We start from the raw sequence: 25,066 nt of genomic DNA on the forward strand, positions 1-25,066 counted from the left end.
ATAGAATATACCTTACAATAATATTGCATTTGTAAGCTAAAGCCTTTGTGTCGAAAGACTTGTTTGTCAGTATTCATAGAAAATAACTTGCTGCATTTTTGACTTGTCCTCCCACAACATTATTGAGTGCAAATGCATTTTTACATGTAAATTTCTCAGATTTTTGGCTATACTTAAGAAAATTAGATGTTGTTTGATGTACAGCAGACAATTTAAAATCTTCAGAAACACCCTAAAGCTAGCACATGCATAATGAAAAATGTCAGAATACAAAATGTCTTCAATGAGGTTACTAAAAGAAATAAGAAAAATAGATAAACAATGTCAGACATTACTCATTAGTGTTTCTGCAGAACGTATAAAGGTTATGGGTGATGGGAGAAAAGAAAGGAGTATGTTCTGTGTTGAGTTTGAGCAGTCTTCATTCAGCTCTCTCTGTGTATTTTAGTTTAAGATCATATTGTATTATACTCTGGAAAAAAGTCTTTCCCTCTTAAATTAATGAGCTTCAATTGCAAATTTATTAGTTGTGAAAATCAAGTTCTTCAGCTGGACTGAGGCAGCCCAAGAAAGAATATGTTTAAGTACTAGAAGGAAATGTTAGATATTGGAATGCTACAAAATTTGAACAGAATTTCAAGGATAGTATTTCAGTAAAATCTCAGCTCACAAACTCAGTAAAGCTATTAAATCAAGTAAATTATTTCTCTTTTACGGTAAATGTATACAGGTATTAGCTTAGGTTTGGTGGGAGTATAATAAAATATAATTGTTGAGAAACTATCTAAATGCAAGACATTATCAGTATAATTGTAAAGCTCTTAGGGAAAAAAAAGGAGATATATTTATCAGCGCTCACAGAAAGTGAGAAAGAGCTGATTTAAAGACTTACAGTGTTATCTTGCAAAATGAAACTTTGCCCCCAAAGCCGAGGTAACCATCTGTGTCCATGCCTGATTCAAGCACTGTGTGGGGAATAAATTCTGATGCTTGTAACTCCCTGTGCTAAAGAAAACCAAAATATCTGGCAAGTATAGCTCATTAAACTTCGATGGCTAAGATGTTTAAGGTATATTTTGAACCATGAATGCCATGCTTGCTGTTTTATAGCAGGAGAGACTTGACTTTTGCAGGTAGCAAGTGTGAATCTTAGCTGTGGAATTATCAAATAAAAGGAATATTTTCCCTCACTGCAGAAAGAATCTCGAGCTAAATTAATTCCTGGTGCTAATGAATGCAATTCTGCTGAAGTGAATGGTGTACCTACTTACAACTGTAGAGAATTTGATTCCTGGTTTCTCATTACTAAACTGTCACTATTATAACTATTCTTGCTGTTTTCTGATGGAACTTTTCCATACTTTTCCCTGCAAGGTACCCTCCAGAGGTGAAACAAACTGGTCTTTTCTTACCTGACTATTTTAAAAAATCTTAAAGCCCATAAAAAGGGAAATACCAGTCTTTTGCTGAAGTCAATAATAACACCAAATATGTTAACTTCCTATTTCTCATTTATTTTCAAGCTCTTTCATCATGAACTGTATGATTTTTTTTTAACTCGAGCAAAGATTTAAACACCATATCACTATTTCCAGTAAAGATTTAACTATATTTCTTACCAGTCATTAGGGTCTCTGAGAGATTCTGTTTCCTTAATAATTGCTGAAACAGCCCCTTACAAGTGATACACTTTTTTTTTTCATATTAAGAACCTGATCCAAAGTGATGGGAAGTCTCTCCCTTGGGAGCTTTGGGGCTTGAGAGCTTTGGGCTTTGGATCAACCCCAATTCCTTCATAAGCAGCAATGCTTTTAAAAACAAGCAGTGCCATCTCCAACTTGCAAGGATTTAACTAGTATTCTAGTGTGTGTGACAACTTAACTTTGAAGACATTAGCACTAGGGGATTTTCAATGTAGCTTATGCTGGATCGTTTTTCAGTCCTCAGCAACTTCAAAGTACTATTCTAGCTCTCATAAAACCACTTGGTGAAAAATTCTATTAATTCTTCCTAGTAAGAAATTTAGAACCAGTTGCAATAGTTTTTAAATATTTGTTACAGCTCTACTACGGATGGTCTTGGTAATCTTGTTAGACTTCTTTATTATTTTTTTTTAAATCACCAAATTCTTAGTAGTTGCATTTTCTTGTAGTCTGCCTTATGAATAGAGAGAAGGAGCAGCTGGAAGACAAGCAAAAAAAATTGACTGGTGGCACAGTTGGTTATTGCCAGAATCCTGAGTTAATTACCCAGTTCAGTCCTGGCGACTGATACAGATTCCTTCCCTGAAAATGTGGATTGACTGCAGAGTTGTACCCACTCCCACTTCATTTATGAAACTTCATTATTTCTTTCTCTGACTGCATCATGAAAAGGAAGAAAGGCATGCAGTGTACAAACAAATCCACTACCTATATGCAGCAGTGAGGAAACCAAGGCTGTAATTGCAGTAAAGCCCTAAATTCCTCCTTAGAACCAGAAATAATTCTAACTAGTTGTGCATTTAGATTTATTTCAGTATATGGCCTACTCCAGTAGGATGATGATGCATTAGGGTCAGTTACTGTCTGGTGATATTGTAGCTGGATTTTGTATGCCAGTGATGAGGGCCACTCCTCCATTTGCTAATAGCAATGTTTGCTGTATTTTTTAATTTTTAGTGTTCACATAAGATAAGGGGGTCTGTTCTTTTCCAGCAGGTGTGTTCTTTTTCAGTGCCCTTCTTATCTGGGAGGCTTCCTTTTACTTAGGCTGTGATAGTATAACAGAAAAAAGTGAATATACTGGAAGTGCTAAAGACCAAAAATACAACTACTGTTGTATTTTTGCAGAGTTTGTTTCTCCTTTTGTTATCATGCAGTGTTATGTAGCCTTTGTTGTGAAATGAAAATTAAAAGGCTATGTAAAGTAGAAGATTTTTTCCTTTTCTGGTTTCTGATACTGAGTGTGGAGCATATTACCTAGTAGTTTAATAACATCTAAAGCTCTTAGTTTTTAAAATTACATGCCAATTGCTGTCAGAAGAGTTATGCATATTTCTTAAGAAAATTCAATGGTAAGTTGTAGTCATATAGTGAATGGTTGACTTCTTGTGCAGGTATTTGTGAAATACCCACACTGTTTTAAGGCTGAGATAGCCTTTGTATTACACTTAGTGATGATAGTGTAGCCCTGGTAGCATACTATATGTTAAGCCATTAACGCTTAAGTATTTAAATCTTTAAGCACTCTAGCTATAGTAATAAAAGCCCACGTCTGTTACTCCAGTAATAGTAAGGAGAAGCTAACAGAAAGAATACTACTTGTAAAGCATCTTATCATTCATTTTCCTTCCTTCCTTCCTTACTTTTCCGTTGCCACAGATTAGGTAAGTAATATTTGGCTGTCACAAGTTTCATTTTTCCACAGAACACTGAAAAAAGTTAAGTTAGTTCATAAAATGATGTGGTGAGTCCATCAAAATATAGGGAAGGAATGAAGAGATGACTAGGCAAGAAAGTGGACCTCTGTTCAGGAGGGTCAAGTTAGGGGATGCCGAATATTCTTCAGTGTTAGTAAAAACAGGGAAGGTGTGAATCACACCTTGCACATTTTGCAATACACCACCGTCTGAGGCCTAGAAAGGCATTGGTATTGGCTCTGAGGAGGAGCAGATTGCCTGTTTTGTTCACAGAAGATTCTGAAGCAACACCGCTAAGAGTTAAGATAGACAAAAAAGGGGAGACATAACAAAGCAAGATTTCCCCTTCTGACTCTCAGAAATATATTATACCTTGCTTCATGTAGATCGAACAGCTTTTGGTCTCCTTGACATACCAGTGACATATGAAAGCCCTGTGGATGGATGGAGCGTTAGATTGGAAGTAATAAGGTTGTGCCTGACTTACCTCCGCATTTGTAGCAGATGTTACAAATGTCATAACATGAACCTTTGGGATCAGACTGAAAAAAAAAGCAAGACAACAGATGTAGGCCTCTAGTTTTACCAGCAAGTATAGTCTGACACTATATAACACTGTTCTGACTTGATGTTAATACCCTACCCTCATTCTGAGAACAGAATCAGTGACGCTAACAATTTCTGTAGCACTGAAGCCGGAAAGGGGTGGCAGCAGTTTTCCTCCCAGACGAATTTTAATACTAGTTTGAAAATACAGCAAGAGAACTATTACTCAAAACGTTAAGTGTCTTGCCGTTATATCTGGATAAGTAATCTATACTCATCACTTTTCTTGGGGGAAACTGAGAATTTGAAGGAATTTCTGCATGATATCATAATGTTTATGAAGTTTTCTGTTGGAGCCAAATATCTCAGATGGTTGACATGTATCTAAACCATTGGCAAATTCCCAAGTTTTTAACTCTGCAACTCACCCTGTCTTTGTGTCTCCCTTTCTTGCCTCCAACATCTGCCTCTATTCTGCCTCTTTCTCCTCCATATTTCTGCAGACTTTCTTTCCTCTTTCTTCACAGCAACTGTATTTCCTGGGAAGCTCATTTTAATTAATGAAATCAATTTCATTAAAGGTACAATAATATCTAAAGTATCTTTTACTTGCAGCTGCTTTCACCGGCACTTTCTCAGCTATTCCATACAGTTTTTTGACAGTTTCTGAAACATTTTTGTGCTTCCTTCTACATTACCCCTTCTTGTGACTCATCCTCTCTGTGCTGAAATGTAAAGCCACTTCCCTCTTTTCTTTAAGACTGCTACCACGAAACTGCTAATGTAATGTAATCTAATAATATTGACCTGTGATTGAAGAATAGGTGGAGTTATCTGCTTCTTACTATATCTTTTTCTGGGAGTGGAATATAAGTAAATAGTTTGTATTAGGATCAGAATTCTTATTCTTACATCATGTATAATTCCTCCTTCTCCTAGACTGTATATCTGGGGAGCAAAAGGCAGTGTCTTTGTAAATATTTGTACAATCACCAGTATAAAGTGAATCTGATCCTGGGTGGCAGCTCTAATTCAGTTGTGTCAGAGACACTGGCCCCTCCCCGCCATGCAAAGCACAGGTTGTTGCCTTACAGTGGAGCTAATGGCTAGAGTGAATGCTAGTAGTTACCTGGAATTGTTTTATTGATGGTGCAGTTCTTTTGCTTCCACTGATAGTGATAATGGAAAAGATGTTCTTTGCCTTCTGTCATTGTACTTTATATGGTGGAGAATGTGTGAAGTTATTCCTCCTCCTGGTTCTTGGTGGTTTTGCCCAATTTTCCTGTATTTCATGGGAGGGGATGAAAATAAAGCGGGAGTACTGAAGAGTCTACAGGCCCTTGTATTTTTTCCCTGTGCTTCAATTTAAAGCAGTGGCGATTCTCTGTGCCACATTACTCCCTCAGGTGATGTCATTCTTGAGCTGGAGGCTTAGCCCTCTCGCTGAAGAATTTCATTGTCAAGGAGAAGAGTGGGGGGTTCTCCCATGAAGAATTTTAATCACCCTGTCTGTAGCCCTTTTGAAGGAGGCACAATAGTTCCTATAGTAACTACTACAGTGTGGGAGAAAGGCCAGTGCTCCCTCCCCCAGCCACAGATGGAGAACTTGCTTTGCTGAGATGACTGGAAATTCTTACACAGCAAAGCCTTCATCCTTCACAGTGAAAAGAAAAGTCTCTGAAATACACTCCTTAAAGTGAACAAATATGTTCAAATCAATGCTATTTTAGTTATCAAGTGAAAAATACTGAAATCTTGAATATACTTTTTTTAAGTGTGTATTTTAAGTGTGTTTAACTTTCATTCTTAAAATTTTTAATTTTAAGAAATTCAGAAAAGAATATTTAGGACCTGAGAAATCTTGTCTCTCCCTTCCACTCCCTCTCCCTCTCCCTCCCCCACGTACACACAGCAAAGGGCAAATAAAGCAGATGAAAATAATTAGGGAAGGAGTAGTCTTATAAAAAGGATGAAAATTTGCACCAAGATAACCACTTATCTAGTTTCTTTTTTCCGTTGACTTTGAATCATTTCTGAGGGGAGGACACATTATTTCTGAGAAATGCATCTTCAAATCTACTGATTCCAGTCCAGTTAACAAGTGATACAGTACTTCCTGCTTTTTTGGACGCAGTTTAATTTGATCATCTCTAAGTTCTTGAAACTAAAAAAAGCTAAAGAAAAAGTTAAAAAAATATATTTTAAGTATTAAACAACTTGTGTTTGAAAAACAAATCTTACTAAAAATGCTTTTAATTTTTGGAGCTTTATGTGAGGTGTGGTAGATGAACTACTGGAAGTAATAAAACACACCTGTAATCATTGTGTTACATAACATTTTCTTAAATTAACCAGTACATTCTTGATAACTACTTTGTTATTCCATGGAAAGTTTTGGTTTACTTTCTCAACCATGGACTCTCCAGTAATGAATAAATGCTCTATACATGTGACTGGAAGATGGACATCTAGAATAATAGGCATTCGCCTACACAAAAAATAGATTTGAAATGCCATTGTTAGCTTCGTAAGTTGATTATCATATATTTCATTATGCATCTTACACGTAGTCCTTTGTGACAAATTTGTTCTGATACTTTATTGCTGTGATACTGGGTTGGTAATGGCACAGCATTAATGAATCCCATAGCTTTACTAAACCAAGATAAAATACTTTTGCACATATGTTGCAACTCCAGCTGAGATTTATTTCCTCTTCTACCCATCTGGGAAGGTGGATGTTATACGAGACCTAAATTTTTTATTTCATGATGGCTTACGGTAAAGTAAATTGGTGACCCGTCATTTACTTTCTTTGGGTACCCTTTCCAAATCAGAGGGCAATATCTCTGCTTATGTCATGCTGGTTGCCTATCATTCAATCTCACTTTAGATCAGGATCTGAATGCATGTCATCTCTGCCTTATGTCCTCAACATGTGTGTCAGGTGGGGAATTTGACTCTTACCAGAGATTTCTTTCAAAACTTCAGTCATAAATGGGGTGGCAAAGAACAATCAGTGGAAGAAAATATGTCCATAGCAAGATATTCAATGTGGAGTAAAAGAATTAAAAACAATAAAAGACTTCTGTGGATTTTAGCATACCTAAATACTAGCCTTTTTTCCTGAGTCTAATGTTGGCTGTACTTGTTCTTCCCAGATATTGTATCTTCTGCCATGCGTTTTGGCCCTCAGTCAGTATCCCTCTCTCTTCTAAAACACAGCTTTTAAGCACTTCCAAATTATTTGTTATGTTGCATGGGAAAGCCCCAAGGTTTTAAGCTGACATCTCACTGCTTCCTGTGGGACCACCCTGGTTATCACTTTCACCTACATTATTATTTCATGGGCATTTGGGGCTGGCCTTAGAAACAGAGAAAGATCAATTTTGATATAGAGTCTATTTTACACCAAAAAATGTATTGGAAATTGTCTTATAATTTCTATAGGCCTTTTTCTACTTTGAAAAAAATATTTTAAATTCTGGAGAAGTATACTTAAACGATTATAGTCACACACATGCTGTGGACTGCTTTGTACATACTGTTGTCTCTGACAATTCAGATGATACTACTTCTGTTTTTCTTATGCTCTCTCATCTGAAATATATTCTGTTGATACAGGCAGAAATATTAACCAACTCTATGTGAAACTTTCATTCAATTAGCCTGATTTTGGTTACGTATTTTATGAATAAAACACACAATGTTCTTTTTGGTGGGGTGTTTATGGACATTTATATTTACGTAGGTCTGCTCTGGCTTTGCTAATTAAAGTCTGACTTTATTGGCAGTCATAATTAGAGTTCTTCAAGATCAAAAAGTGAAACATGGGCTGTCTTTTTTATAAATCTCCAGACAACAGAATACCTAAAAGGGTATAGCAGGATGGCCCTACTTCTGCCCTTGCTTCCAGGCATACAAAAAGGTGATCCTCAGAAAAAATCAACAAAGTGAATACAAAAATAAGGATTTGGGGGGTTAATTGAGAAATGGCCTTTATGAGTAAATAACAATTCAGAAGAATTAATTAAAAAAAAAAGTTCAGAACAGTCTTTAAAAGTAAGCACAACTTTAAAACTGTTAGTCTGAATTTTACAAAACATTCCACAAAACAAATTGATGTTGAGAGGAGACATGAAAAGTCTCACAAAAATCATGTGTTATTTTAGAGTAAACTTAATATTGTGCTTGTGGTACGCTTTGACTCCTAGCGATCAAGCAATACTGCTTCTGCTTCATTAGAGCTCTGTCTTCTCTATTAGCAAGTCGCAGTGGACATCAGTCTTTGGTCATTCTGTGCTCCATAACTTAGAAGTGAGTAGAAATTCTTAAGAGGAAATCCTGTTTCTTCAGGATGCATGGAAATCTTTGTTAGGCAGTCCACATTTTTCTTTCCCATGGAGTCTCTGACTCTTCCTACCACAATTGCAATTGCTCTTGAGATAGCATTAAGCATGCTTAGACTGCCCCCAAGACACACTGAAAGGGATGTGGTTCTTCCTTCACCTCATGCATAGCCAGATTAGTCATTGAGGGAGGAAATTTAAAGAGGAATTAGTTAGCAGTTAGAATTTTTCCCATGTTGATAGCTTGTTATGCAGTAATCCTGTGCTAGGAATAGACATGCCAGTCTGGATGGTAAGATTCAGGGTCCAATGCTATGTATTGTCATAAAAGATTTCAGTAGACAGATGCTTCAGGACGCGAGGCAACGGGCACAAACTGGAACACAGGCAGTTCCATCTGAACATGAGGAAATACTTTTTCACTGTGAGGGTGACAGAGCACTGGAACAGGTTGCCCAGAGAGGTTGTGGAGTCTCCTTCTCTGGAGATATTCAAAACACACCTGGATGCAATCCTGTGCAATGTGCTCTAGGTGACTCTGCTTGAGCAGGAGGGTTGGACTAGATGATCTCCAGAGGTCCCTTTCAACCTCAGCGATTCTGTGATTCTACTCCAGCAGTACAAGTGCATATGTGAAAACAATCTTTCTCTCTTCTTGTCATTATCAATAGTCAGTGTTTAATGGAAATATTGGTTCAGCCAACTTTTTTGTTAAACACAACAATTGTACATTAAAACCTTAAACTTTGTTGATTAAATGTACACAGTGAAAAATATGGCCACATGTGAAAAAGCCTATTTAGAGAAGTTTGTTCATACTACTAAAACAGGAGGAGCTTGGAAGAAGAATTTAATTTAATTCCAGTTAATTTTGGAATCTGTTTCTTTTGTGACTCTTGTTCCAGCTGGTACCCATACTTCAGCCTTTTCCACATCCTAATTTTCCTTACTTCCTGTTTGTCCATAAAGAAATTTACCCCACGTACCCAATACTTTGTTTCTGTAGAGAAGCTACATTTTGAAAGAAATTCACGTTTTTTAAAAAAGATCTTTAGGTCTTTGGAGACTGTTGAGCTACTTTGATTTATAGATGTTATGACATAAATCCTAAATCCCTTGCTTTCCAAGATTTCTGTGAGCAGCTAAGCTTTGGCTGCTGATGATTCCATCCACAGGCTGAGAGATTTAGAGATGCCTGGCTGTGGCTTATGTGATGGAAGCCAATTCAGCATTTATAGTTTATGTTTCAAAATTTTATAATAAAATAAAATTGTGGCCTGCCTTTTAATCCAACCATTTCAGTGTTTGTCTTCCTTTCATCTATTGTCATGCCGGCGATCCATTCAGTACAAATAAGAGGCTTTGTGCTGTGATTGGACTGTGAGATTGCCATGTTTTTGAAATGTATCAATGTGATACGCATTTGTATACCAAAAGTGGGTTTTTTTCAGATGCAGATGGTTATCAAGAAATTGTGGAAGCTAGAATAAGTAAAATGATGAGGCAATAAGGTCAGAGGAGCAAGGAAAATAAGTCTGTTTTCCTTGTTCTGGAATTATCTCAATATTCTTGTCTCATTCCTCAAAATACTAAAAATGATAGTGAAACATGGGCTGTCTTGAAACACAGAAAGTGTATATTTGACGTGTATTCAGTTACCAAAAAAGCGAGAGTTGCAGTATGGCTACCAGAAGCATAATGTTTCTGTATTTAACATCTTTATGCTTTTTGTAAAATTGGGCACTGTCATTACAACCCCATAGCACCTGGGTGAGTGCAAAACACATACATCAAGAGATGTTCTAGTGCTATAAAAATAGCAATGAATTGAATAGCATGAAAATACTGCAGGATATTTATGTACGTATATACCAACCATTAGGATTCAGGCATAGACTCTTAGACAATTTAACCGACAAATTTTAAAGCTAAGATCTGGCCCTATTGTGTTTTCTGCAGTTAACTCACTGACATTGAAGTGCTTTCATTTAAACTATAGGACTGAGAGTGTCTGAAGCAGGAAGAACTGATGACTTTTACTAGTAAACTGCATTCAAAGTTTAAGATACTGTTTTAAAAATAGTGTTTCACTGTCTTCATGCATTTTATTCATGTTATGAAACTCACATGCTAAAAAACTGCAATTGACAATTAATATCATAGAATTGGAAGCAATATTCAATATGATGGATTCATATAAAAATGCCAGTAGATTGTAAGGGAGTGATATAATGCAGGAAACAGAAAATTAATCAGAAGATGAATTCTGCGTGGTAATGTATTCTGAGTGGTGATGTCTTCAAGCAGTGCGGGGAAAATCTAACATAGTCTAGATGGAAGAATGAAACCTTCTAAAGCATGTCAGGAGTTTTGTGGTTTTTTTGGGGGGGTGTTATTTTCTACTTATTGCAGTGTTATTATAGAGACTAATATGAAACAATGCCTAATGATACAAAACCTGTGAATTTTTGTTTTGTTTCTGGAAGATTATAAGTGAAGTGACCGTACAAAACACATTGCTAGCTGATAACAATCATAATGGGAACACTGATGATCTTTACAAAGCCATATATTTTGTTTAGTCCTATGACTAAAGCTAAAGTTTCTCTTAGAAATGTAGATACAACTCCACTTTAGGCAAACCTTTGATAACATATCTGGAGGCAGAGTAAGGAATAAGCAGGGGTCATCTTTAAGTCTGTGCAAAAGGAAAAATTAATGGAGTCTAAGTTGCTAGCAAATTTAAGATGCTCTGATTTTTTTCCTGAAATGAGCGTTACTGTAAATAGCTATGGAAAAGAGAATGCCAAGAGAAACAAAATGATTTAGTATCAGAAGACTAATATAGAAAAATAGAAGAGTGAATAAGTACCTAAAGCCAGTAAAAGCATAATACTATGCTGACATGTCTGGTCAGTCACTACACTAACTGAAGTTAAAAAACAGCTAGATCATATCAGTCCATTAGCAACTCTAGTTGCACCGTAAAGAAGTAGTCTTGAAGAAGACTTATTTTCTTAAGTTGTTAACATCTATGTCCTTGAATTCCTGTAGAGAAAAGAAAAGGACTCAGAAAATATCGTGTCTAAAGCAGTCACCATTTGCAATTATGAGCTATTGCCTGACTATTAGCAATGAAGCCACCTGTTTGCCCGGGATAAATAGTTTAGAATTTCCTGCAAGGAGATTACATGGAGCATCAATAAGGAGCAATATTCCATTTTTAAGTCAATATGACTATCATTACTTGGCATGTATCTTCTCTTACTGATATCATATTTGGCAGCCAGTATCATAGAAGACTTAAAAATTGTTGCTCTGTAGTTTGTTTTCATTGGTGTTAAATTAGCCTGTTCAGTAATGGCAGTCATCTATTCTGTTTGTTTGGGTGGTTCCTTTGTAATTCCTGTTTCTTATTAAAAATATTATTATTGAGTTTCATTGCTAAATGATTTGAATCAGATGGTGCCTTGAAAAGAAAGCAGTATGCACTGATGTTCTGATGCTTCCAGAGACCTAAGACCATCAGCATCTTTGGACGTAAATGTTTCTGTGCATGCTTTAAAAGGGCGTAGAATGAACTTCACCTCTTCTCTCTGCTGTGTATATGCCTGGCTTTGGCACAAAGATACAGTAGGAAGGGAAGGTTCCTCCAGCCCTATGCCCTCTTCTTCTCCATTCTCTGTCTCTTTCTGGTCATGCGGCAAATATAATCTGGACCTAAGAAGAAAACTCAGCTTGCAGTAGGTGCCTCCTCTTGGTTATACTCATACTTCCTGGCTTTGTGCTCCTAGCATAGAGTTTAATGAAAGTTCAGTTTTATGATTTCTCAGTATGTTTTATAGTCACTGCTGCCTATTACTTCCTTTGTACTATTAAAGCACATATTTTTAAGAGTAGAAGCTGTAGTTTCAAGTACCTCTTCCAGCAGCTAACAGTGATATTTGTAATACAACAATATTTCCTCATACTTAGGAATAACTTTGCTATCTCAGCTGTCGTGATAGAGCGGCTGTTAACAAATGATGACTTTTTAATGTTGTGCTTACTTCATTTCAGTTTCAAATAAGTAACATGTTCAGATAAATCTCTCTCATATCTTTCTAATTGCTGAGTAATATTTAGCTCTCATTCCCGTATTTCAAAACATGTATATTATGAGTCTTTTTCAATGTTATTTTTTACTAAATTCTGCATGTGCTCAACACTATGTACAAAAAAACCTTCTACAAGGACTTGGGACATCATTTCCATAGTTCCTGGACATTTAAACAGCTTTTAAAAAAAGAATTATTTTATGCTTAAAATTTGAGTTGCTTAAAATTTCAGTCACTGAAAATTATGTAGCAAGTTTACTTACTATATGCAAGGCAAATTTGAAATTAACCCTGGTGTTTAAAATGCAAAACTTTAAATAGTTGATGTCCAGTGCTGTGATCAGGGATGCATTAGAAGTGAATGTGCAGACCTTGCAACATAATTGTTTTTTATTCAGTTATAGGTGCCCAGCGCAGGAGAAGTCCCAGTGCCCTTGCCATTGAAGTATTTGAATCACATTTGGGAAGTCATATTTTACAGGTAAAAAAATGGCTTTTCCAAGAAAAATCAAAATAAATCTAGCCAGTCATATTTCTGCCAGTAGTTTGAATATTGTTGTTATCAGCACTTATATTAATGAGACTTTTTACAAATCCGTATTTTTTTCTTTTTAGAAAGCCCATGATTGGGAGAATTTTAATGAGAGGGAGGGCAAGTATTATTTGTGCTATAATAATTTAGATGAATCAGTCTAGTTGTTTTGCACTGTGCAGTAGCTGTTTGCTCACAGAATGACTGTATGTATTTGTGTGTATGTGTGTGCAAAAAGAGTATTCTGTGTTGGTAATTTTATTTTCCTTGGGTCATGTACAGATTTAGATTTTTTCCCCCCTCTTTGGTTTATGAGCACCACTTCCCTACCTGATGGACCAATTGTCATGACTGTATATCACAAATTTGCAACAATCTGCAGTGAGAAAAAATGAGGAGCAGCAGCATGCCTCTTAGGTCTCCTTAACTGTGAGATAAAAACTAATTTGAGATTTCTTAAAGAATTTAGGCACACTGAACAAGTAGCTATATTCCAGGAAGATTAGACTGAAAAAAAGTGACCTGATGGAAACATTCTTATGCATGTTTTGTTTTGTCAGGGTTACTACAACCTTTCTTAGGTTGCAGTAATCAAACATGGAGCAGAAGCAGTTAGGAGCAAAATGTGAAGTGTTTTGTCAGCAAGGCAAAAACCCAGCACTACGGAAATAAAAAACAGCCTTTACATCTAGTCTTTTCTAAGTGCAGCACTGAATAACTGCTCTTATTTAGCAGTGTACACAGCTTCCAAATGCAAGTATATTGCTTGGTGTATTACCTTTTGAGAGGTACAAGAGAGGTAAATTAGGATATTATCATCAGAAATATTCCACTTAATTTGAAATGATTGAGAGGTAGCTCTCTGTACTACCTCAGCTGTGACATTCAAAAGCACTATGGATAATGTCAGATTTTTCACATCTTTTTAAGGTAACTAAGTGCAGAATAGCAACAAAGATAATTTTAGGAAAACATGAAATTAACCAGTAGAATGAATTTCTCTTCGAAACAAAGATCATGAATGGAGTGATTTGCTGTACACCCTTGGCAGAGCTCTAGTTCAAGTTTTTGATTTTGTGAGTAAACGCTTGTATTACGGTTACAGTACCAAAGATATCTGCACTGATATCTATGCCACTGTTTTGCATATTAGATAGAAATGCTATTATACTTTCTCATAAATGTAGAGAAAATGAATAAATAAGCAGCAGTTTTGTGATGTTTCAGTTTGTGTAATTTGTGAGCATGTTGCTTTGAATATATATAAATGTGCACTATATATCCTAAAGGTATGTTTTTTACAATATGTATTATCACAAATATCTACATAAAACCTCATTGAAACTGATTTATATAAACTCTTTAGGTATTAAGGATGACCCTGTATGAATATATGATTCATTTAGCTAATATGCGGAAAAAAAACGAAGATGGCTACCTTGAAAACTATTTGACATTTGAGTTTTTCACTTAAAGCATATTTAGGACAATTTTACTGCTTACTTAAGCTAGATGCCCCCACCTGCCTCTTTTTTTTTTCTACTGATACATGATAAATTGTAGTCTTTTCCAGGTATAACCTTATCATAGCACTAGTAAAAAACCTCTACTGCATTTGTATCTGTAACTGAGGATTTTCAGTCAAAATCACCATCAATATTGTATTGAATATCTGTTGAGGTGTGGCCTTTTCAGAGAGGGTGGTGCTTTTACCAAATTACTCCCATTAATCTTTAGCCAAATTGATAGTGGGAAGTTCTGCTCTGACATTTAAGAGAGAATAGACTGTTATGATGGATAAAGGACACAATGAATTAATAATGGTTGCAAGTTTGTCTTATTTTAGCGGTGTAATCAACACTTGGAAGCAAAGTCTGGGTCAAGTATCCAAATGCACCACTTGTAACAAATCTGCGGGAACTTCAGAGTACTGCCTTGTGGTATTATAGGTAAAAAAAAAAAAAATCTCCAGAAGAAAAAATGACTTGTAAAACAACAGTCAGACAGATTCTGCAATGGAATACTGTTCTAACAAGTTCTGATTTAGGGTATTGCTCCTAGAAATAATTTTTAAAGCAGTATTGTGGTAAGTGTTGTTTGAAAGTGAGGTAACAACCTTGCAAAATAATTATACCTTGGGAATACCTATGTTTTTTGGAGTCTGCTATCTGAGGAAATTGAATTAATAGTTAGTTTGTGTAATCCCTTTTGCTGTTAATATTTTGAAGACTGGGTTAAGTGTAAGCTCAGAAATTAAGGAGGCTCTCTAATCTTCCTAATATTTTGATACTTCAAAATTTATTGATAGACAGACAAGAACATAATATGGTATGTTTCAAAAGTGAGCATAGTTTATTTATAGTGAAGTAAATATAGAAATGGAAGAGCACCTTGTGATATTTTACATCCTGATTCTACAAGCAAGTAGTCTCAGTCAATTGTCTCAAAAAATTCCAAGCCACAGACAATTGCTGTATATCATACTGAAGAGACAATTTCCACAGCAGGTTTGTAGCCGAAGAAACTATCCACTGAGTGCTCATAAAAAAAAAAACACCAAAACAGAAATGCCTGAATGCTGTTATATCAGTTATCAGTATCTCCACAATCAGGGCAAAAAACCTTTTAAATGTCCAATTAAAAACTCCTGAATGATGAACAGTAGCAAAAGAGGGGAAAAAACAGATAACAAGAATATGTCCATTAATTTTTGACAAGTGTTTTGATTTGCTGAACTCTGCTTTGTTACATTCTACACTCCTCTTATTTTGAAAAGTGGTGTTATAATGAGAGTAAGCTTCAGTAAAGATATCTTCAGTTTTACATGTCTGTGTATATATTTTATATTTACTTATAAATACAGTGAAAAATTACTTCTGTTACCTGTTATTAAAAAATTTGGCTCAAAGTGGTTGTAAATGTTAGCAAGAGGATGATCAGTTTATACTAGGTCCCTCGATGTTTCCTCTAACTTTCTTACTATTGAGGAGGTATGGAAAAGGGTCAGTAACCCCATATTCTCCATATAATCAGGAATGATCAGGAAATGTAGAACTAAATATAGAGAAAAGGGAAAGTTAGTGAATATATTTGCATATGCAAATTAGCTTAATTGATACTGCTTGCCTCTACAGGGATTTTTCATTACAAACTGGAGTGCTACATTGTTCAGCTCATATTGAGTAATTTAGTAACTAATGAGACCAGTTTGCACTAATTTGCATATGATAAATGAGCTTAATTGCAGTAAATAACTTGGAGGCATAATTACTTAATTTTCCTGTGTTGCATGGCTTTTAAGTTCACGTATGAACAACTCAAGATAATTTTGCATATTTAAATTAGTTGCTTTTAAAATTCTTGAACAAAAAAGAGCGCACCTTACAATTTGAACTGTAAAACAATTAAAAGTAAAATGTACAGTATTTTCAAATAAAATTTAATATTTTAAAAAATATTTCCTCCTTAAAAAATACCAAGGCCTCTTAAAGAATAAATATTTGGAATTAAACGCTATGGGATAGCTTTTAAAGTCAGATTAGGATCAAAAGATGGTATTAGTAATAATAATAGAACTGTGTTCTGAACTGTAGTGAATGGTACACATTTTGTATTCCTGCATACAAGAGTGATAACTTTAATAATTGCATTCTTTGCTTCAGCACTGCCTATTCAACTGTTAAGAAATTGTAATGCTTTCCTATAGCATTATATTGCCATACATAATAACTTAGACACTAGTTGTCTTAAGTTGTATATACTGCCCTGCCTCTAGCTAGTTTGATGTGACAGAAACCCTTACATAAGAGATATACTGAAGTCTCTGAGTCAAATAAAGATGTAATTTTTCTTTTTTCTTTTGGTAGGCTTAGTACTGATCATTGTGCTGAATGACCACTGTGATGGAGGTTTCTACTAAAATTTTCACCAAAAAAAAGAAAAATCAAAACGATGAAAAAAAACAGAGCAAATGCTCCGTCTGCTCTCTGCTAGGCCCCTAAAATTACTGGCCAGCTATGGGCCCATTATGTACTTGATAGAATTGATAGAATTGAACTAGTGAACTGGACAGGAAAAAACAGGTCAAAAGCCCAACCAACAATCCCATGAACCAGTCACATAGTGAGATCTGCTGTGCACAAGTGGTTGCAAGTGGATGACAATCACTGAATTCTCCACCTATGCCATAAAGTGTCTCATCTACTTTCCTAGAAGCTTTCCCCAAGCCTTGTTGAATGTCATCTTAGGAATTTTGAGAGACACATTTCCCTTTTATTTTAGGTTGTACCTTTTTCTGCCATTAAGAAAGCATTTTGTGTTGAAGGAAGGTCTTAGCAATTACTGTGTCAGATTCAAAGAGCAAAAAATCAGGTTGCTATGAAGCTGAAAGGAAAGAGAGCCTCAGTGCAAACATGTTGACCCTATAGGCCATATTCTTCATCGTCACAGAGCCAAGAGCCACAAGATACAAAACACAGACCTTGGATAGCCGGAAGTGGAGCTCTTGGAGCGGCTCACAATGCAGAGAGGACAGGCTGCAGTTGATGTGCAGTTGCATCCAAGAAGACCCAGCAAAGTCATCTGGAGTATTTACAAGGGCTGTAAGCCCCTGCTTACTTGCTAGCAGACTCCATAGCAGCACAGACTTGGTTATGTAATGTAGTCGTAGAAGCTTTTAAACTGCTTGGAAGCCACCTATGGCTTAAATGCTACACTTTGGCTTTACTCCATGCAATGGTCCCTTGCTTTCCATGAATAGTAGCAATCCAGTATTTTGTACACATACTTCAAGTCCTTTTCACTGCCACTGGAAACCTCAACTTAATGGAGTTTTAATCATCTTTACCAACCCCTGGAGACACCACAAGTTATTAGACCCATTGATGTTATTTCAGCTTTTCCATATTTAAAGTCAACAAACAAAACACGCACAATCCATGTACGTAAGAAGCCTGACGTATTGCTAACATTTCAAACAATTAAATATAGGCATTGCATGTTTTCACAGGGAGTTTAAGAACAATCTGTTGTTACTTCTTGATTCACAAACATAAATGCACAGATAATCTATTTTTCAGTTAACACGTGAAAATGCTATGCAGGCAAAACTTGGCAAAACTTTTATTTTATGTTTATGTATTTTATATTTAATTATTTTTATTTAATAATGTGTCCTCAAATGTAGAAGTAAAGATTTCATCATATTCTTTTATAATTTTTAAAATAATTTTATCCTGATTTGTAGAGAAACTTTTTCAGTTTTGATAAATGTTCTTCATTCTAATTGTTTTATTTTCATGAAAGAAAAATAGCCATTACTTTTTTTTTATTAATGGATCCAGCAGTGTAATAATATGCAACTGTATGAACATGCCCTATATGCCAACATAGGATACTACTATTCTTTGGAGTGGGTCCCTTATTAATTGTGAGAAATGTCCAGTATAGAGGCAACATTTCTTGTTCCTAGTGAGTCCTTTCAGGTGATGCCATAACCATATAGAATGACTTAGACTATATCCTGGTGACCAGGTTATCTTCTGATGCATGTAAGATAAGATTATGCTTCCTTGGGGAAAAGAGGAAAATGAATAAGGATCTCCCCTCTTTGAGTGATCACTCTAAAAGGTAATCTTCTGTTTGCAGATGGGTACTACCCCATCCACCTGCTGTTCTAAACTAAAAGAAAGATATATTTATGCTTGTGTTGTAGATGCTGATCCCATCACACTCTCTTAGGTGTGTAATAGCTGTATATAATAGATTGAATCAGATATGTGATACTCTTGGAGGAAATACTGATAATACTTCAATAGTTACAAAACGAAACAAAGGACTTTCTCCCATAGATAACCAGTTCTGGAAAAATTGAAAGTTGTTATTATGAAAACATTTCCACTTTCCCTTCAATTAATGCAGTTTTCTCATCTGGATTATAAATGGGTGCTATCAAATAAAAAAGTTATAGAAACAAATATACAAATTGAAGGAAAGTCCCATATCAGAATGTTTTCTCTGTCATCTGAATGGGTTATATTCTTCCATTTTTCTTACTATGTTTTGCAGCATTGTTACACTTTTGAAAGGATAATGGTATTCCATCAAGCTTGACTTAGACAAAAAGTGGAAAGAATTCACCTTATGTTTTCACTACAATATTTATTTGTGTCTGAAAGATGTTGCTGGTTACCTATAACTACCTAGAATATAGCAAGACAGTGAGACTACTTCTTTATTCTAAAGCCTTAAGAGTCTTGCTGGAGAGTATGCGGGTAAAGTTTTCCATGCATTGTAAATATGCATGATAAGCGTGCAAGCAGTTTAGATTGTGCAATACCTGTGAGTCTTTTTTGTTAAGGCAAAGGAAAGATTAGTGAAGAGAGCAAGTTATTTACATTTTGCAGTAATGAAAGTTGATGAAGGGTGCAAGAGTTGCACACAGTTAACAATGTGATGGAGAAACAGAAGAATGTTTTCCTGTAACAAGTTCTAATACTTAGACTGTAAGCACGCTGTTAGGAATTAAAATTGACCAGTTTGGGTAATCATTATTGAACAAGAAAATACATGGTTTTCAAATTTCTCTTCCCCCGCAAATGTTTGAGCATTGTAAAACTTCAGGGCATTTTAGTTAGATATAACCAGTAGAGAAACAAGTACAAGTTGACATTAAATTGGAGGTAGTTCTGTAGGTGGGTGGGCTATGACTGAGTAGAAATCCAGTTTCCTCCAATATTTGAATTATTACAGGGAGCTCCATCTGACAAGAGAGTGAAAAAAGTGAGAAAACAGAAGAATGTTGGAGTGCTATAAAATATTAGGGAGAAGATTTATCTTTTCATTTGCTATTTTCAGTCACTCTGAGTATTACATAATGAGGTTATTTCTGCGTAACGCTGGTGAGCATGGAAATAGTGACACAAGACTAAAGGTGAGGAAGCAGCAGATGGTAGTTCTGATGAATATATAGAGGATTTTCCCAGGCTAAAAAAGGTGCTGGCAGAAAAGACTACTGCTGGCTTGGAGGTTTGTGGAGAGGGCAGTTGCTAATGATGATGTCAGTGATAGACATTATGAGGATGAAGGAGACCATTCAGTTTCTTACACTTTGTATTGGGTTATGGGAACAGACTACTAACAGACCTATGTTAGCATGTGTCAAAGGAAGGCAAAACCAGGAAAATATGAGGAAACATATAAAACTTAGGATGTGTTTGAGAGCAGAGGTCTGTGCTGGCTGAAGAGAGATGGTATTGAGAAGAAGTAGAGGTTAAATTATGCAGCAGTAGGCAAAATAAAGCGGAAGAGATGAATTAGGAGGAAATAGTTGCTGCAGATCAAACCAGTCAGCAAAGTGATCCCAAACTTTCTCTTGGCAGGGAAGAGCTGTCTGTGATGCAACAAGATAGAATGGGTGCGTAAGAAGTGAGAATCGAATTTGGAGATAATATAGACCTCCATGAAGGAATGATTTCTCTAAGACACACAAGTAGTTGTCTTTGCATATTTAAATTCTGAATCTGAACCTCATCTATGTAACATACAGCCTATTATCATCAGTATTTTCCTGAGGTTGGCATTCAGAGCTACAAGGTAAAAAAACAGTTGCACTCAACGAAGTGCAGTCCAGAAATTCACACACAAAGGGAGAAAAGTAGGCATTTAATCTATGTCTCTATCCAAAACCAAAGGCATTAAGCATGCAAGAGTGTTTTATCCAGAAAAGCTGGCAATTGTATAAAGTTCAAATTAGTCATTCAGAAGCATAGTGAGATAACAGTAATAAATTGGATGCTGTAATGTCCTAGGGTAAACTGAGCTAAAATGATGGATTTATGATATAAATGAAGGTAGTATTATGTATACACAGAGCAGTGCCTAACATTCTAAGAAAATATAATTTCTAACTGGGCAGGACCGAAGAATATAATTTGGATTATAATTAAGAACAAAATCTTAACAAAAATTGAACAGGGCAGAACATTGTCAGGGTGTTGACAGTTTTATCTTGAGAAAAAGATAGACAATATCTACTTGGAAACAATAATGAAATGTCCAGTTATTAACTGCTCGAACACCACTCCAGGACACAGTATAAAGGCAGAAAAATAGTGTAAATGCTCGTATATTGTGAAAAGAACCATCTCTAGTAAGTAGAAAAGATTTATTATCTCAGCTTTGCAGTATGGCTTTCCAGGGATAAGGCACCTCCAGTACCAGTCTTCTGCTTCAGATTTAAGGATAGATAATTTTTTCATCTTTCTGCAGCTAAATATATAATCTACATAGGAATCTGTTCAGTTTGATCGCCAGTCTTTTCTCCAAGTACTTAATAAACTGATAATCTATTCTTCTCAGGAGATCATTCTCTGGTAATAAAATGTTCAACTCTTATACCTGATATTCATTTATTTAGATCTTTAGTAATCTAATTGTGCATTTTGTTATGGTGTAAGTGATTGAGAGTAATGATAGCAATTTGAAACTGAAAGGGGTAGAAAATGTCTGTAATAGAAATTGTAATGTTTTGGGCCTCTGTTTACTGTTGGATGCTACTTTTGCACTTTAAACATGGGTAAATGCCACTGAATGCTATGATATGGCTCTGGTTTTACACTGGTTTAAATTATAAAAGAGATTAGCCTGAAATGTTGGATGTTTCTAAAAAGAACTAGGAACAAAAGGCTAGGTCTGAATCTGAAAAGGTTAAAGGAACTGCACAGACAGCATTGTTAAAAGGGACATCTCAGGTCCATTAGCTGGAACACATGGCAAGAAGATTTCCTGGGTTCAGGAAACTTGAAAGGTGCTAATTTACATACTCCAATCTGTCCCAGTCACAGTAAATGCATTGGATTGGATCCGTAAGGGCAGTGCTTTCAATCTGGAGTTATGTCAAAGGTACAGCATCCTAGCAGTTGCTGCCCAAGGGGTTATATGTTAAAAGGAGACTGGGGGAGGGGTGGGAAATATCGAATTGTTTCGCAACTGAAGCTTGAAGCAGTATGCTTGAATCTGCATTTACTGTGGCAGATGCATATAAATGCATGCAGTTTTGTTTAATAAAGAAATATTTGAGCTGAATAGGATACGGCATACCATAGAGTGTTATTTAATTCCTGAGAAAGTATTTGAAGAAAATGACATATCTCAGCACTGTTTGTTGACTGTTTGGTTGTCACCTGCTGAGTGTTGTCATTTCCGTAGCCAGTGGGCTGTATTGAATCAGTCAGAGGGAATAGGTCATTAACAGAAATGGAGGACTCTCTGCAGCCTGTAGGTGCTGGAGGAGGAATTTTTCTTCAGATACATCAATAAAACTGTAGTTAATGGAGACTACATTCAGCTATGATTTGGGGTTTAGCCCTATTTTCCTTTGAAGGAAGGTGGCTTGAAAAGTATAGACAGCATAAACTAATGTGTGGGTTCACCAAAAAGAATTGTGTCTTGTATGCTGATTGAAAAGATACAGGTGAGGACAGTAAGTGTCTTGGTTTCAGAATACCTTGTTTCTTTATTTCAGTCATAATATTCATCAAGAAAGGAAAAGAAGGGGGTTGATTTTATATAAATAAATAGAATTGGGGAAAAGTATTTTTTCATGGGAAAGCTGTGCAAGTAAACAATGATATTTGTTTCCACTTTCACTGATGACAGTTTCAAAGAGAACTGTATTCCTCATTTCAGACCTAGTGGAAACAAAAAGCACTAGAAATAGTCTTTAAAAATCCTTTAATGCATCTGAAACATTTCTCCTTAAAGGCATGGTATTTAGTGTCAGTAAATGGTCAAACTTGTGCACATTTTCATTCATTTCCTTTTTTAGTAGTTTTAAGATCATACGTGCATGCACATGAATGTGGAAAACGGTTGAATTAAATATTTTTCAACTTCAGTAGCTCAGTATCTCCTTTCCTCTCCCACCTTTGTCCACCTCTGCAATGGAAGTGAACGGCAGTACTGTGCCCTCTTTTTCCACAGGAGCTGGCAACAGGTAATGTTGCAGTCTGCATTCAAAGAGCCCTTTATTGGAGAACAAACAGTTGAGATTCATATAAATGCTATTGTTTCAGGCTGCTTTTAACTCTGACTTACTACATTGTATCAGTTACCTGCTGGTCACATTTTCATGTTTTTCTTTGCAACCATGAGGTCTAAATAAGTACAAAAATTAAATATTGAAATGTAAGCTGGAGGTTAAATGTTACTATAGAAGCTAGAGCCCCAGATAGAATTCTGTCTCCCCTGGATTTTACTTGGAAGTGCAAATACCTTTGCACAGACTTTAAAACACATAATATTTAAGGCAGTACAAATATTGATGAAATAAATGAGCCAGTCTTGTAGTCATACTTGGTGTTCTGAAGAGTATTATTTCAAAAGTTGATTAAAAGTGGTTGTTCCCATTAGCTGCTGCTAAAATGTCAGTGTATTAAAATTTCTACCTGTACAGAAAATACAAAGGCGAGCGTGGACACAGATGACAAAATTTCCAGAAGTATGGAAACTGTATACAATTACATTATATCACATTTTCTCTGGGGAACATTTAATAAGGTTGCATAAGATGCAAATCAATACTGATTTCTGTTCATTAATTATGCACAGCACTCGGCCAATGAATTTTCCTTCATTCATGTTTTCTCTATTTTAAGGAGAACACAGTTTATATGTATCCCTTTAGGTTATTGTAGGACTATACCTCTTAGATAGTGGCTGACTGAATTCAGGTTTATTCTGAGTTGTAAATACTTTCCTTCTTATATATTTTAGATAGTGATTTAAAATGTGTATCATTGTCTCGCTTTGCGCTTAGTATTTGTTCTATGTTCCTCCCTTTAATTATGTCTTCCTCTCAACTAAAATCTATGACTTCATTAATCTTTCTTCTAGCACAGAAGTGGTGTATTATTTGTCTTTAATGCACACTTTAGGAAAAGAGTGAACACACTAAGAGAAAAATTTCTGTGATGGGTGTGTGTCTGTGTCTAGAGTTCAGAAGTCCTCCTCACCTTTCAAGCATGGCCTGCAGCGGAGAACAGGAGTTGTCTTTCCCAGTCACCATTATGGAGGCCACCTTTTTTGCTGTAGCAGCTGTCTCATAGTCCATTGATAAGAGTATGTTGTTGTTTACATTTTTAAAAAAATGTTAGCTGAAATGCTAACTGGTCAGCTTTCTTCAGGCTATCAGCAAATGTTTCATAGGCTGCATGTTAGCTTAGAAAATGAATGAAACAAAGCAAACATTGTGGATAGAGGCCTAATATGCAACAGACCTGTAAAGACTCATAGATATCCTCTGAACAGTCTCAAAGAAGACAACTTAAGTGAGATTTAAACTCAAAGACGGTACACAGTGCTTCAGTATTTAAAACAACCAAGATTTTACGCACAAATGTATTTCTATTGTAGTTTGGAATTTACTGGTTTAGTATATAAAGTATACTGTCAGCAGACAATCCCAGAAGTAAAAAGCAAGCCATCTGTTAACTCTGAGAACAAAAATTGGGGACCTTAAATAATCTCATTGAAAGAATGTGCTGCTGAGCTTGGCTTCTTTCTTTTTGTTCTTCTGTTTTTTAACTATTACCTTTACACATCTGAAACAGTAATGATAAGCACAGGGTTTTCCATCCTTTACAAGTTATGTAGTCAAGAAAAATCAGAGATAGACTATGATAATCCCTTTGATGAAAAAGGGATAGATATTATCTTAAACATAAATAATACTTATCAAAATGTATATTTGGAGGTAGGAATCAATTCAAATTATTAAGTACACAATGTTGGATTGGTCTATCAGAAAAAAATAGAACAAATACTTGTTTTTTTTATTATAAACCTATAGCTAATTGGCCTGAAAATGAAAGTCATGTTTCCATGTTCTTCTGTGTCCCATTTCTTGCAAGTTGCCAGTTTTGTGTGTTGCAGTTGGCACACAAAAAATATGATTTTTTAATTGACCATGCAGTTGTAGACTTGTAAAACAATGTCCAGATCAAACCTGTGGGTGGGTTCAGCAGGACAGCAGAAGGTACTCCACCTTCTTGCCTGCTGTAGTCCCTGGTGTTGGCGTTGAGGGCATTGTAGGGATTCTTATTTGCATCTCCTTGGGCACCTGCGAATGTTTGCATTTTAGGAT

The 25,066-nt window shown here is 35.7% G+C and overlaps 1 protein-coding gene across 1 annotated transcript in view; it reads left to right on the forward strand.

Annotated features, from left to right (window-relative positions):
• NPAS3 (neuronal PAS domain protein 3) overlaps window positions 1–25,066 on the forward strand; it is a 644,696-nt gene that overhangs the window by 296,638 nt on the left and 322,992 nt on the right. The window contains exon 4 of the mRNA XM_067295593.1: window positions 12,791–12,873. Within this exon, the coding sequence (XP_067151694.1) occupies window positions 12,791–12,873 (83 nt within the window). The remainder of the gene's footprint in view (window positions 1–12,790; window positions 12,874–25,066) is intronic.

Source organism: Apteryx mantelli, chromosome 4 (assembly GCF_036417845.1).
Source record: "Apteryx mantelli isolate bAptMan1 chromosome 4, bAptMan1.hap1, whole genome shotgun sequence".
NCBI lineage: Eukaryota > Metazoa > Chordata > Aves > Apterygiformes > Apterygidae > Apteryx > Apteryx mantelli.